This window comes from Coregonus lavaretus (genome assembly GCF_964263955.1).
Source record: "Coregonus lavaretus genome assembly, chromosome: 27".
Lineage (NCBI taxonomy): Eukaryota > Metazoa > Chordata > Actinopteri > Salmoniformes > Salmonidae > Coregonus > Coregonus lavaretus.
The window spans coordinates 42,479,145-42,495,913 of record NC_140014.1 but is presented as its reverse complement, the minus strand read 5'-3'; the positions used below and the strand labels follow the sequence as shown (position 1 = coordinate 42,495,913).

The window sequence follows — 16,769 nt, the reverse complement described above, 5'->3', positions numbered from 1 at the left end:
TCTGTTCCTCTGATTACATAAACAACACAGTCTGTTACTCTGATTACATAAACAACACAGTCTGTTCCTCTGATTACATAAACAACACAGTCTGTTACTCTGATTACATAAACAACACAGTCTGTTCCTCTGATTACATAAACAACACAGTCTGTTCCTCTGATTACATAAACAACACAGTCTGTTCCTCTGATTACATAAACAACACAGTATGTTGCTCTGATTACATAAACAACACAGTCTGTTACTCTGATTACATAAACAACACAGTCTGTTACCCTGATTAAATAAACAACACAGTCTGTTCCTCTGATTACATAAACAACACAGTCTGTTACTCTGATTACATAAACACAGTCTGTTACCCTGATTACATAAACAACACAGTCTGTTACTCTGATTACATAAACAACACAGTCTGTTCCTCTGATTACATAAACAACACAGTCTGTTCCTCTGATTACATAAACAACAGTCTGTTCCTCTGATTACATAAACAACACAGTCTGTTACCCTGATTACATAAACAACACAGTCTGTTACTCTGATTACATAAACAACACAGTCTGTTCCTCTGATTACATAAAAAACACAGTCTGTTGCTCTGATTACATAAACAACACAGTCTGTTCCTCTGATTACATAAACAACACAGTCTGTTGCTCTGATTACATAAACAACACAGTCTGTTCCTCTGATTACATAAACAACACAGTCTGTTGCCCTGATTACATAAACAACACAGTCTGTTACTCTGATTACATAAACACAGTCTGTTACTCTGATTACATAAACAACACAGTTTGTTACTCTGATTACATAAACAACACAGTCTGTTGCTCTGATTACATAAACAACACAGTCTGTTGCCCTGATTACATAAACAACACAGTCTGTTACCCTGATTACATAAACAACACAGTCTGTTCCTCTGATTACATAAACACAGTCTGTTCCTCTGATTACATAAACAACACAGTCTGTTACCCTGATTACATAAACAACAGTCTGTTACCCTGATTACATAAACAACACAGTCTGTTCCTCTGATTACATAAACAACACAGTCTGTTCCTCTGATTACATAAACAACACAGTCTGTTGCTCTGATTACATAAACAACACAGTCTGTTCCTCTGATTACATAAACAACACAGTCTGTTACCCTGATTACATAAACAACACAGTCTGTTACCCTGATTACATAAACAACACAGTCTGTTACTCTGATTACATAAACACAGTCTGTTCCTCTGATTACATAAACAACACAGTCTGTTGCCCTGATTACATAAACAACACAGTCTGTTACCCTGATTACATAAACACAGTCTGTTCCTCTGATTACATAAACAACACAGTCTGTTCCTCTGATTACATAAACAACACAGTCTGTTACCCTGATTACATAAACACAGTCTGTTACCCTGATTACATAAACACAGTCTGTTACCCTGATTACATAAACAACACAGTCTGTTCCTCTGATTACATAAACACAGTCTGTTACTCTGATTACATAAACAACACAGTCTGTTCCTCTGATTACATAAACAACACAGTCTGTTACCCTGATTACATAAACAACACAGTCTGTTACCCTGATTACATAAACAACACAGTCTGTTCCTCTGATTACATAAACAACACAGTCTGTTACTCTGATTACATAAACAACACAGTCTGTTCCTCTGATTACATAAACAACACAGTCTGTTACCCTGATTACATAAACAACACAGTCTGTTACCCTGATTACATAAACAACACAGTCTGTTCCTCTGATTACATAAACAACAGTCTGTTCCTCTGATTACATAAATAACACAGTCTATTACCCTGATTACATAAACAACACAGTCTGTTGCTCTGATTACATAAACAACACAGTCTGTTCCTCTGATTACATAAACAACACAGTCTGTTCCTCTGATTACATAAACAACACAGTCTGTTACTCTGATTACATAAACAACACAGTCTGTTACCCTGATTACATAAACAACACAGTCTGTTACTCTGATTACATAAACAACAGTCTGTTACTCTGATTACATAAACAACACAGTCTGTTCCTCTGATTACATAAACAACACAGTCTGTTACTCTGGTTACATAAACAACACAGTCTGTTACCCTGATTACATAAACAACACAGTCTGTTGCTCTGATTACATAAACAACACAGTCTGTTCCTCTGATTACAAAAACAACACAGTCTGTTCCTCTGATTACATAAACAACACAGTCTGTTACTCTGATTACATAAACAACACAGTCTGTTGCCCTGATTACATAAACAACACAGTCTGTTCCTCTGATTACATAAACAACACAGTCTGTTCCTCTGATTACATAAACAACACAGTCTGTTCCTCTGATTACATACACAACACAGTCTGTTACTCTGATTACATAAACAACACAGTCTGTTGCCCTGATTACATAAACAACACAGTCTGTTGCCCTGATTACATAAACAACACAGTCTGTTCCTCTGATTACATAAACAACACAGTCTGTTACTCTGATTACATAAACAACACAGTCTGTTCCTCTGATTACATAAACAACACAGTCTGTTCCTCTGATTACATAAACAACACAGTCTGTTGCTCTGATTACATAAACAACACAGTCTGTTCCTCTGATTACATAAACAACACAGTCTGTTCCTCTGATTACATAAACAACACAGTCTGTTCCTCTGATTACATAAACAACACAGTATGTTGCTCTGATTACATAAACAACAGTCTGTTACTCTGATTACATAAACAACACAGTCTGTTGCTCTGATTACATAAACAGCACAGTCTGTTCCTCTGATTACATAAACAACACAGTCTGTTCCTCTGATTACATAAACAACACAGTTTGTTCCTCTGATTACATAAACAACACAGTCTGTTCCTCTGATTACATAAACAACACAGTCTGTTCCTCTGATTACATAAACAACACAGTCTGTTGCTCTGATTACATAAACAACACAGTCTGTTCCTCTGATTACATAAACAACACAGTCTGTTCCTCTGATTACATAAACAACACAGTCTGTTCCTCTGATTACATAAACAACACAGTCTGTTCCTCTGATTACATAAACAACACAGTCTGTTGCTCTGATTACATAAACAACACAGTCTGTTGCTCTGATTACATAAACAACACAGTCTGTTGCTCTGATTACATACACAACACAGTCTGTTGCTCTGATTACATAAACAACACAGTCTGTTGCTCTGATTACATAAACAGCACAGTCTGTTCCTCTGATTACATAAACAACACAGTCTGTTCCTCTGATTACATAAACAACACAGTCTGTTACTCTGATTACATAAACAACACAGTCTGTTCCTCTGATTACATAAACAACACAGTCTGTTGCTCTGATTACATAAACAACACAGTCTGTTACTCTGATTACATAAACAACACAGTCTGTTACTCTGATTACATAAACAACAGTCTGTTACTCTGATTACATAAACAACACAGTCTGTTACTCTGATTACATAAACAACACAGTCTGTTCCTCTGATTACATAAACAACACAGTCTGTTACTCTGATTACATAAACAACACAGTCTGTTCCTCTGATTACATAAACAACACAGTCTGTTGCTCTGATTACATAAACAACACAGTCTGTTCCTCTGATTACATAAACAACACAGTCTGTTCCTCTGATTACATAAACAACACAGTCTGTTCCTCTGATTACATAAACAACAGTCTGTTACTCTGATTACATAAACACAGTATGTTGCTCTGATTACATAAACACAGTCTGTTACTCTGATTACATAAACAACACAGTCTGTTCCTCTGATTACATAAACAACAGTCTGTTACTCTGATTACATAAACACAGTCTGTTACTCTGATTACATAAACAACACAGTCTGTTCCTCTGATTACATAAACAACACAGTCTGTTGCCCTGATTACATAAACAACACAGTCTGTTGCCCTGATTACATAAACAACACAGTCTGTTACTCTGATTACATACACAGTCTGTTCCTCTGATTACATAAACAACACAGTCTGTTACTCTGATTACATAAACAACACAGTCTGTTCCTCTGATTACATAAACAACACAGTCTGTTCCTCTGATTACATAAACAACACAGTCTGTTGCTCTGATTACATAAACAACACAGTCTGTTGCTCTGATTACATAAACAACACAGTCTGTTACTCTGATTACATAAACAACAATCTGTTACTCTGATTACATAAACAACACAGTCTGTTCCTCTGATTACATAAACAACACAGTCTGTTCCTCTGATTACATAAACAACACAGTCTGTTCCTCTGATTACATAAACAACACAGTCTGTTACTCTGATTACATAAACAACACAGTATGTTGCTCTGATTACATAAACAACACAGTATGTTCCTCTGATTACATAAACACAGTCTGTTCCTCTGATTACATAAACAACACAGTATGTTGCTCTGATTACATAAACAACACAGTCTGTTACTCTGATTACATAAACAACACAGTCTGTTACCCTGATTAAATAAACAACACAGTCTGTTCCTCTGATTACATAAACAACACAGTCTGTTACTCTGATTACATAAACACAGTCTGTTACCCTGATTACATAAACAACACAGTCTGTTACTCTGATTACATAAACAACACAGTCTGTTCCTCTGATTACATAAACAACACAGTCTGTTCCTCTGATTACATAAACAACAGTCTGTTCCTCTGATTACATAAACAACACAGTCTGTTACCCTGATTACATAAACAACACAGTCTGTTACTCTGATTACATAAACAACACAGTCTGTTCCTCTGATTACATAAACAACACAGTCTGTTCCTCTGGTTACATAAACAACACAGTCTGTTACTCTGATTACATAAACAACACAGTCTGTTCCTCTGATTACATAAACAACAGTCTGTTCCTCTGATTACATAAACAACACAGTCTGTTACCCTGATTACATAAACAACACAGTCTGTTACTCTGATTACATAAACAACACAGTCTGTTCCTCTGATTACATAAACAACACAGTCTGTTACTCTGGTTACATAAACAACACAGTCTGTTACTCTGATTACATAAACAACACAGTCTGTTACTCTGATTACATAAACAACACAGTCTGTTCCTCTGATTACATAAACAACACAGTCTGTTACTCTGATTACATAGACAACACAGTCTGTTACTCTGGTTACATAAACAACACAGTCTGTTACTCTGATTACATAAACAACACAGTCTGTTACTCTGATTACATAAACAACACAGTCTGTTCCTCTGGTTACATAAACAACACAGTCTGTTCCTCTGATTACATAAACAACACAGTCTGTTGCTCTGATTACATAAACAACACAGTCTGTTTCTCTGATTACATAAACAACACAGTCTGTTGCTCTGATTACATAAACAACACAGTCTGTTCCTCTGATTACATAAACAACACAGTCTGTTGCTCTGATTACATAAACAACACAGTCTGTTACCCTGATTACATAAACAACACAGTCTGTTGCTCTGATTACATAAACAACACAGTCTGTTCCTCTGATTACATAAACAATACAGTCTGTTGCTCTGATTACATAAACAACACAGTCTGTTCCTCTGATTACATAAACAACACAGTCTGTTACTCTGATTACATAAACAACACAGTCTGTTACCCTGATTACATAAACAACACAGTCTGTTACCCTGATTACATAAACAACACAGTCTGTTACCCTGATTACATAAACAACACAGTCTGTTCCTCTGATTACATAAACAACACAGTCTGTTGCTCTGATTACATAAACAACACAGTCTGTTCCTCTGATTACATAAACAACACAGTCTGTTCCTCTGATTACATAAACAACACAGTCTGTTACTCTGATTACATAAACAACACAGTCTGTTCCTCTGATTACATAAACAACACAGTCTGTTGCTCTGATTACATAAACAACACAGTCTGTTCCTCTGATTACATAAACAACACAGTCTGTTGCTCTGATTACATAAACAACACAGTCTGTTACCCTGATTACATAAACAACACAGTCTGTTGCTCTGATTACATAAACAACACAGTCTGTTCCTCTGATTACATAAACACAGTCTGTTCCTCTGATTACATAAACAACACAGTCTGTTACTCTGATTACATAAACAACACAGTCTGTTCCTCTGATTACATAAACAACACAGGAGTGGTAATGCATGTAATGCTGCAGATAAGATGAATGCCAATCTAATCAATAACAGTCTCTTTGAACTCATTTAATGTGAGCAAAGACAAACACCATGTCTGGAAATACTCTAAGCACGTTACAGTAATGCACTGTTGGAGAACATTGTTGGAGAACACTGTTGGAGAACACTGCTGGAGAACACTGCTGGAGAACACTGCTGGAGAACACTGTTGATAATCGGAGTAAATAATCGATTTACTACTGTAGATAAGATAGATGTGGTAAAGTTAGTCCCGTGTGGCTCACTTGGTATAGCATGGCACTTGTTACGCCAGGGTTGTGGGTTCGATTCCCACGGGGGACCAGCATGAAAATGTATGCACGCACTACTGTAAGTGGCTCTGGATAAGAGCGTCTGCTAAATGACTCACTACTGTAAGTCTCTCTGGATAAGAGCGTCTGCTAAATGACTCACTACTGTAGTCTCTCTGGATAAGAGCGTCTGCTAAATGACCACTACTGTAAGTCTCTCTGGATAAGAACGTCTGCTAAATGACCACTACTGTAAGTCTCTCTGGATAAGAGCGTCTGCTAAGTGACTCACATGTAAATAATGTAAAATCACCAGGAGTGTGTTGGACACCATTCAAGACAAACAACATGGCTACCTCCCTGGTCAAACAACATGGCTACCTCCCTGGTCAAACAACATGGCTACCTCCCTGGTCAAACAACATGGCTTCCTCCCTGGTCAAACAACATGGCTTCCTCCCTGGTCAAACAACATGGCTTCCTCCCTGGTCAAACAACATGGCTTCCTCCCTGGTCAAACAACATGGCTTCCTCCCTGGTCAAACAACATGGCTACCTCCCTGGTCAAACAACATGGCTACCTCCCTGGTCAAACAACATGGCTTCCTCCCTGGTCTAAAGTAGTACACTATGTAGGGAAGAGGGTGACATTTGGGACGCAGCCCTTGACTGCAAATACTATATGCCACAGTCTGTTTATGGTTGAAAAGTCATCTTTTCAACGTATCGTGCTCACTGGGAAGTTTGACACATGCTCTTGAAGGAACGTCTTCAGATCCAGTACCAATCAAAAAGGTACAAAGATTAAATATTGACTACAGTATGTTGGGATTCACTCTTGCAATGCACATTTTATACGAACCTCACATCCTAGTCCATCTCCCTCCTTCCTTCAATCTATGCTAGTCCATCTCCCTCCTTCCTTCAATCTATGCTAGTCCATCTCTCTCCTTCCTTCAATCTATGCTAGTCCATCTCCCTCCTTCCTTCAATCTATGCTAGTCCATCTCTCTCCTTCCTTCAATCTATGCTAGTCCATCTCCCTCCTTCCTTCAACCTATGCTAGTCCATCTCCCTCCTTCCTTCAATCTATGCTAGTCCATCTCTCTCCTTCCTTCAAATCTATGCTAGTCCAATCTATCCCTATCAATCCTTTCCTATAGGAGATGGTACACCATTGCTTCAGCAACATCTTTACTCAGATAAAACCGGACATGTTACTCAGAGCATTATGGGTACTGTCATGCACTTCTGCGCTCCCTCTGTTCTGCCCTACCAGAGTCATCCTGCAGGCTGCTAGTTCCCACGTTTAGGATAAGATTAAGTTTAATAGTATCTTAGACACACAGTACTGCTGTATACAAAATAAACACTGTACATTACACACTTACACTTGTTAAACCAAATAAAATATTGCAATTTAGCCACGTCATACACACTGTACACATCTTGTTAAGTCCTGAGAGCATTTTGGGATTCACTCTTGCCATCTATAGCTCTCATTGCCCCCAATCTATCCCTGCCTGAAAACTGGATGTTACCCCTAGAGCATTATGGGTACTGTAGTTAGTACATCATGCAACTACAACTGCCTACTGAAGTCATCCTGTAGGCTGATAGTGCATTGTGGGTACTGTAGTACATCATGCTACATCTCCCTACCGAAGTCATCCTGTAGGCTGGTAGTGCATTATGGGTACTGTAATACATCATGCTACATCTCCCTACCGAAGTCATCCTGCAGGCTGGTAGTGCATTATGGGTACCGTAGTACATCATGCTACATCTCCCTACCGAAGTCATCCTGCAGGCTGGTAGTGCATTATGGGTACCGTAGTACATCATGCTACATCTCCCTACCGAAGTCATCCTGCAGGCTGGTAGTGCCTACGGTAGAGGCCTTGTCCTGAGAGCCCTCCAGGTGCGCACTTCCATTCCTGGCCAGCAAGGAGGCACTAGCACTCAGCACGGTCACCTGGGACGGAGTTCTGGATGGCTGACCTTTCACCTGTGAAGTAGAAGGCTGGGAGGCCTTGCTGAGAGCCTCCTGAAAACTGGAGGGAGAAGGAGGAGAGGAGGATAGGAGAGATGGGGAGACGGGGCAGGGGGAGAGGGGGAGAGTGGAGAAGAGACAGGACAGGGGAGAGGGGGACAGGACAGGGGAGAGGGGGAGGAGACAGAAGAGTAGGTATATTGTAACAGCAGTAGACGGGATGGAAGTAGTAGTGATGAGAGGAGGAGGTGGTGGAGGAGGAGGTGGTGGTGGCGGAGGAGGAGGAGGAGGAGGTGGTGGTGGCGGAGGAGGAGGAGGTGGTAGTTGGTAATCAAGATGGATATAGAAAAATACAAGATGTGTCGGGATGGTAAAAACGGGCAAACGTGAACACAGCACACAAAGATAGATAAACAGAGAGAGACAAACAGAGAGAGATAAACAGAGAGAGATAAACAGAGAGAGATAAACAGAGAGAGATAAACAGAGAGAGACAAACAGAGAGAGACAAACAGAGAGAGATAAACAGAGAGAGATAAACAGAGAGAGACAAACAGAGAGAGACAAACAGAGAGAGACAAACAGAGAGAGACAAATGTTCTGATAGGACAATTATAACCAAATGAAGGCTTAGAAAGTACACTGGAAAGGGGGAGGGAGTGTACTCGGGTTTCAGAGAACAGTGATAGGTTACACCACTAGAAGGCTGAAGAAATCTATAGGGAGGAGGACACTATACCTGGTGGAGGAGGAGGAGGACGAAAAAGAAAGAAGAAGAAAAAGAAAGAAGAAGAAGAAGAAGAAGAAGAAGAAGAAGGGGAGGAGTAAGATGGAGGGACGATGACATAATGATGGTTTCTTTAAGGACGGCTGGCAGAGAGAGTGTTAGATAATGATGGTTTCTTTAAGGACGGCTGGCAGAGAGAGTGTTAGATAATGATGGTTTCTTTAAGGACGGCTGGCAGAGAGAGTGTTAGATAATGATGGTTTCTTTAAGGACGGCTGGCAGAGAGAGTGTTAGATAATGATGGTTTCTTTAAGGACATCTGGCAGAGAGAGTGTTAGATAATGATGGTTTCTTTAAGGACGGCTGGCAGAGAGAGTGTTAGATAATGATGGTTTCTTTAAGGACGGCTGGCAGAGAGAGTGTTAGATAATGATGGTTTCTTTAAGGACGGCTGGCAGAGAGAGTGTTAGATAATGATGGTTTCTTTAAGGACGGCTGGCAGAGAGAGTGTTAGATAATGATGGTTTCTTTAAGGACAGCTGGCAGAGAGAGTGTTAGATAATGATGGTTTCTTTAAGGACGGCTGGCAGAGAGAGTGTTAGATAATGATGGTTTCTTTAAGGACGGCTGGCAGAGAGAGTGTTAGATAATGATGGTTTCTTTAAGGACGGCTGGCAGAGAGAGTGTTATATAATGATGGTTTCTTTAAGGACGGCTGGCAGAGAGAGTGTTATATAATGATGGTTTCTTTAAGGACGGCTGGCAGAGAGAGTGTTAGATAATGATGGTTTCTTTAAGGACGGCTGGCAGAGAGAGTGTTAGATAATGATGGTTTCTTTAAGGACGGCTGGCAGAGAGAGTGTTAGATAATGATGGTTTCTTTACGGACGGCTGGCAGAGAGAGTGTTAGATAATGATGGTTTCTTAAAGAACGGCTGGCAGAGAGAGTGTTAGATAGTGAAACGCTTACTTCTCAAAACAGACTGATAGTCTACACCTGTTGTTTACAAAGCACATGACAAATACAATTTGATTTGAATAAATACAATTTCATTCGAGGCTGTTTAGCATTTTGCATCTTATTGACCACAGGCTGGTTTCTCGTCTAACATTTCAGTGGCTAAGCAGCATTTAGGAATGTGACCTTGGATGAGAATCAACTGAATACAGGGAGGGCCGAATCTTCTTCAGATGGATGAAGGGTGTTTGCAAATTTCCGGTAACATTCCAAAAATTAGGGCTGGGTGATATACGGCGATATTCCAAATGCCTGTATCGCAAGAATCTAGTTTTTTTTTTTTTATTGTTTGTTTTTATGAGCGTTTGTGTCTGCTTGTTCTCATGTTTTTTTGGTCTCGTCTCCTTCGCTCTGTGTGCATCCCATTTCACACACACACACCAAGCCCCTCCTGCTGCCACACACAACAAAGATGACAAGATCACTCTCTCTGACAAGAGGTTTCAACTCGCTATTTTGCATTTGAGGCTTGGTCCAACAGAAAAATCGGTCATATGGACACCGAAACACACGGAGACATTATTTTACTGTACTAGAGAAGTTAACCCTTTCTAAAGATACCCTTTTTAATTTCTCAACTCCTCGAATTGTGCGCAGAGCAGACACTACTAAAAATGGGAGTATCAATGAACATCGACTCTGGAAAATGAATGTTCAGTTTGTCGTGCGCGGCATTGCGGTACCGCGTACCGCTAGCAGCATTTTAGCCAAACTGTTATACTAGATATTTATTATGTATTTTACAAATGCATAATACGCATAAAACGCAATTATATAAAGGAATTGGCAACTCGTTCTCATTCTGAGAAATAAGGTAGACCACTTGATTTCAACATCTGAACAAAAGTGGACAGGCTAACGAGCTTTTCAAACAGTTGAAGACGGACAGAAGTGTGTGTTCGTAACAATTCAACTGTTCTACCTTGTTAGCTAACAAAACAGATCCAAGTTGGATAAACATGAAATATAAATATTAGTTGGCTACTCACTAGCACGGGGGCTTGTGCTTGAGAGATTGTTTAGGAGACCTGCAAATGTTCTATAAAGCCTGCTACAAGAAGGGAGTCATTATTAGTGAATGTGCATTATGCATGGTTATTAGTGAATGTGCATTATGCATGGTTATTAGTGAATGTGCGTGGTTCTGGTTCAAATGTGACAAAAAGGGCATTTTCATATACAAACTTGAAAGCCCGATCAGTGATTATTGCAAAAAAAGCAGGTAAAACTATTTTGATAATACAATGAAATGATCAGTGTGTCTTATGGCTGTGGAAGGCTTGTATTCAGCCTAGGTATAATCTCACAAACCCTGAATTCATTAGATTATTGCTGACTGTTTGGAATGCAGTGTATTTTACCTTTAATTGTACAATAAAGCTCATTTAGAGAATGTATTTTTTATAACGATTCTGAAATTATTCAGACCCCTTGACTTTTTTCACATTTTGTAACAACCTTGTTCTAAAATTGATTAAATTCTTTTTTCCCCCCTAATCAATCTACACACAATACCCCATAATGACAAAGCAAAAACAGATTTTTAGAAATGTTCGCAAATGTATTACAAATAAAAACTGAAATATTACATTTACATAAGTATTCAGACCCTTTACTCAGTACTTTGTTGAAGCACCTTTGGCAGCGATTACAGCCTCGAGTCTTCTTGGGTATGACGCTACAAGTTTGGCACACCTGTATTTGGGGAGTTTCTCCCATTCTTCTCTGCAGATCCTCTCAAGCTCTGTCAGGTTGGATGGGGAGCGTCGCTGCACAGCTATTTTCAGGTCTCTCCAGAGATGTTCGATCGGGTTCCGGTCTCTGGCTGGGCTACTCAAGGACATTCAGAGACTTTTCCCGAAGCCACTCTTGCGTTGTCTTGGCTGCGTGCTTTGGGTCGTTGTCCTGTTGGAAGGTGAATCTTCACCCAGTATGAGGTCCTGAGCGATCTGGAGCAGGTTTTCATCAAGGATCTCTGTACTTTGCTCCGTTCATCTTTGCCTCGAGCCTGACTAGTCTCCCAGTCCCTGCCGCTGAAAAAGCATCCCCACAGGAAGAGTTGGTGGTTCCAAACTTCTTCCATCTAAGAATGATGGAAGCCACTGTGTTCTTGAGGACCTTCAATACTGCAGAAAATTCCTTCAACCTCATGGCTTGGTTTTTGCTCTGACATGCACTGTCAACTGTGGGACATTATATAGACAGGTGTGTGCCTTTCCAAATCATGTCCAATCCATTTAATTTACCACAGATGGACTCTAATCAAGTTGTAGAAACATCTCAAGGATGATCAATGGAAACAGGATGCACCCAAGCCCAATTTTGACTCTCATAGCAAAGGGTCTGAATACTTAAGTAAATACGGTATCAGTTTTTTGTTTTTTATACGTTGCAAACATTTCTATTTGCTTTGTCATGATGGGGTATTGTGTGTAGATTGATTGCTGAGGGGGAAAAAATATACTTTCTGGATACTTTCCGAAGGCACTATCTATTGTCAATCGCCCATAAGTTTGAAAATAATAGAGATATGATTTTTAGGCCAAATCGCCCAGTCCTACCCAAACTCCCAGGTTTTCCAGAAGTCCTGGTTAGAAGATTCCTGGAATCAGAAGGGAATAAGCAGAAAATCCTCACTCCTCCAACCAGGGTTTCTGGAAAGCCTGGGAATGTTGGGAATGTTACCAGAATTATACAACCCTACATGGATGACTGGACTATTGGCATAGCTAGTTTACTCAATCAGTAAATAACACAGGAGGAAATGGAAAGATTTGATTTGGGAATTAAAAGGAGGAAAAAAAGATAAAAGAAGGGAAGTGCTGCTGGGATACAACCGTAGAACTTTGTAGGTAAAAGGTGCTCTTTGTGAACGGGGCTAAATAGTCTTTTTTTTTTTAATGGACCAAGGCACTCTTCATATAATTAGTTTAAAATGCCTTTATCTTGGTAATGTTCAGTAAAACCAAAGGTTTACAACTCCGACACGTTTCGGCAGCATGGCCTTCGTCAGGGAGTAACAATTGAAGAGTACATTGGCCCATTTTGATTTTTAAAGTAGAAACAGATTGAAAACCTCCAAAGAGAAACAAACAGAAAGAAAAACAGGTCAAAGGACAATAAATGTCATGCAGGAGAAGGGAGAGAGGCAGAGAGAGACCCTTAATGCGGTATGAGGCCATGCGAGAATCAATGGACAGGACCTAATCCCCTTCCCTGCCTTCCAGTGGACAGGACGGGACCCAATCCCCCTGCCTGCCTTCCAGTGGACAGGACATCCCCCTGCCTGCCTTCCAGTGGACAGGACGGGACCCATTCCCCCTGCCTGCCTTCCAGTGGACACGACATCCCCCTGCCTGCCTTCCAGTGGACAGGACATCCCCCTGCCTGCCTTCCAGTGGACACGACATCCCCCTGCCTGCCTTCCAGTGGACAGGACGGGACCCATTCCCCCTGCCTGCCTTACAGTGGACACGACATCCCCCTGCCTGCCTTCCAGTGGACAGGACATCCCCCTGCCTGCCTTCCAGTGGACACGACATCCCCCTGCCTGCCTTCCAGTGGACACGACATCCCCCTGCCTGCCTTCCAGTGGACAGGACATCCCCCTCCCTGCCTTCCAGTGGACAGGACATCCCCCTCCCTGCCTTCCATTGGACAGGACATCCCCCTCCCTGCCTGCCTTCCAGTGGACAGGACATCCCCCTGCCTGCCTTCCAGTGGACAGGACATCCCCCTCCCTGCCTTCCAGTGGACAGGACATCCCCCTGCCTGCTTTCCAGTGGACAGGACGGGACCCAATCCCCCTCCCTGCCTTCCAGTGGACAGGACCGGACCCAATCCCCCTGCCTGCCTTCCAGTGGAGAGGACATCCCCCTGCCTGCCTTCCAGTGGAGAGGACATCCCCCTGCCTGCCTTCCAGTGGACAGGACATCCCCCTCCCTGCCTTCCAGTGGACAGGACATCCCCCTGCCTGCCTTCCAGTGGACAGGACATCCCCCTCCCTGCCTTCCAGTGGACAGGACATCCCCCTGCCTGCTTTCCAGTGGACAGGACGGGACCCAATCCCCCTCCCTGCCTTCCAGTGGACAGGACGGGACCCAATCCCCCTGCCTGCCTTCCAGTGGAGAGGACATCCCCCTGCCTGCCTTCCAGTGGACAGGACATCCCCCTCCCTGCCTTCCAGTGGACAGGACATCCCCCTCCCTGCCTTCCAGTGGACAGGACATCCCCCTCCCTGCCTGCCTTCCAGTGGACAGGAATAACCTAAAACTGGTGTGAGAAGAAGGAATAAGTAGGAAAAAGTTTGACGAACGGGTGGGAAGAGCGGCAACCCCCCCCATGCCAAAAAACCCACGAGCCCTACCTTTGACCCTGTCCATTACCCAACATGCACAGCTCTACCCTGAAACCCACTGTCCGTGTCCGCTAAGATTACCCATCATCATGCACAGCTAACACTGACCCCTGCCCCTGTCCGTGGACGGCCCAGCATGCATTGCAAAGCGTACCTGAGAGGCGATCCGATGATGGAAGAGGGGGGCGTGGGGTTACTTCCTGCGTTGTGCCGTCGCCGCACCGCCTGGCGACGGAACTTGATCGTGTCCTCACTTCCGGGGGCTGCGGAGGAGAAAGAGAGCGCAGTGGGAGGAGTCAGCAACAGGCCAACTGACCACCTGACCAAGACCATGTGTGCGTTCCAAATAGCACCCTATTCCCTATATAGTGCACTACTTTTGACCAGGGCCAATAGGGTACCATTTCAGACACAGCCCATACCAGGGCCAATAGGGTACCATTTCAGACACAGCCCATACCAGGGCCAATAGGGTACCATTTCAGACACAGCCCATACCAGGGCCAATAGGGTTTCATACCACCACTAATTTGAGAAAACTAGAACTCCCTGTCTGGCAGCAAGCAGTCAGCAATAAGACCATATTAACCTGTCTGGCAGCAAGCAGTCAGCAATAAGACCATATTAACCTGTCTGGCAGCAAGCAGTCAGCAATAAGACCATATTAACCTGTCTGGCAGCAAGCAGTCAGCAATAAGACCATATTAACCTGTCTGGCAGCAAGCAGTCAGCAATAAGACCATATTAACCTGTCTGGCATGTCAGCAGTCAGCAATAAGACCATATTAACCTGTCTGGCAGCAAGCAGTCAGCAATAAGACCATATTAACCTGTCTGGCAGCAAGCAGTCAGCAATAAGACCATATTAACCTGTCTGGCAGCAAGCAGTCAGCAATAAGACCATATTAACCTGTCTGGCATGTCAGCAGTCAGCAATAAGACCATATTAACCTGTCTGGCATGTCAGCAATAAGACCATATTAACCTGTCTGGCAGCAAGCAGTCAGCAATAAGACCATATTAACCTGTCTGGCAGCAAGCAGTCAGCAATAAGACCATATTAACCTGTCTGGCATGTCAGCAGTCAGCAATAAGACCATATTAACCTGTCTGGCAGCAAGCAGTCAACAATAAGACCATATTAACCTGTCTGGCATGTCAGCAGTCAGCAATAAGACCATATTAACCTGTCTGGCATGTCAGCAGTCAGCAATAAGACCATATTAACCTGTCTGGCATGTCAGCAGTCAGCAATAAGACCATATTAACCTGTCTGGCAGCAAGCAGTCAGCAATAAGACCACATTAACCTGTCTGGCAGCAAGCAGTCAGCAATAAGACCATATTAACCTGTCTGGCAGCAAGCAGTCAGCAATAAGACCATATTAACCTGTCTGGCAGCAAGCAGTCAGCAATAAGACCATATTAACCTGTCTGGCAGCAAGCAGTCAACAATAAGACCATATTAACCTGTCTGGCATGTCAGCAATAAGACCATATTAACCTGTCTGGCAGCAAGCAGTCAGCAATAAGACCATATTAATCTGTCTGGCATGTCAGCAATAAGACCATATTAACCTGTCTGGCATGTCAGCAGTCAGCAATAAGACCATATTAACCTGTCTGGCATGTCAGCAGTCAGCAATAAGACCATATTAACCTGTCTGGCAGCAAGCAGTCAACAATAAGACCATATTAACCTGTCTGGCATGTCAGCAGTCAGCAATAAGACCATATTAACCTGTCTGGCATGTCAGCAGTCAGCAATACGACCATATTAACCTGTCTGGCAGCAAGCAGTCAGCAATAAGACAATATTAATCTGTCTGGCAGCAAGCAGTCAGCAATAAGACCATATTAACCTGTCTGGCAGCAAGCAGTCAACAATAAGACCATATTAACCTGTCTGGCATGTCAGCAATAAGACCATATTAACCTGTCTGGCAGCAAGCAGTCAGCAATAAGACCATATTAACCTGTCTGGCAGCAAGCAGTCAGCAATAAGACCATATTAACCTGTCTGGCATGTCAGCAGTCAGCAATAAGACCATATTAACCTGTCTGGCAGCAAGCAGTCAGCAATAAGACCATATTAACCTGTCTGGCATGTCAGCAGTCAGCAATAAGACCATATTAACCTGTCTGGCA

General features: G+C 42.2%; 1 protein-coding gene across 1 annotated transcript in view; it reads right to left on the bottom strand.

The window, feature by feature from the left end:
• The window catches only part of LOC311102783 (pecanex-like protein 1), a 141,721-nt gene that overhangs the window by 84,655 nt on the left and 40,297 nt on the right, over window positions 1–16,769 (bottom strand). The window contains 2 exon segments of the mRNA XM_084144196.1: window positions 8,388–8,581; window positions 14,777–14,885. Coding sequence (XP_084000322.1) covers window positions 8,388–8,581; window positions 14,777–14,885 — 303 coding nt within the window.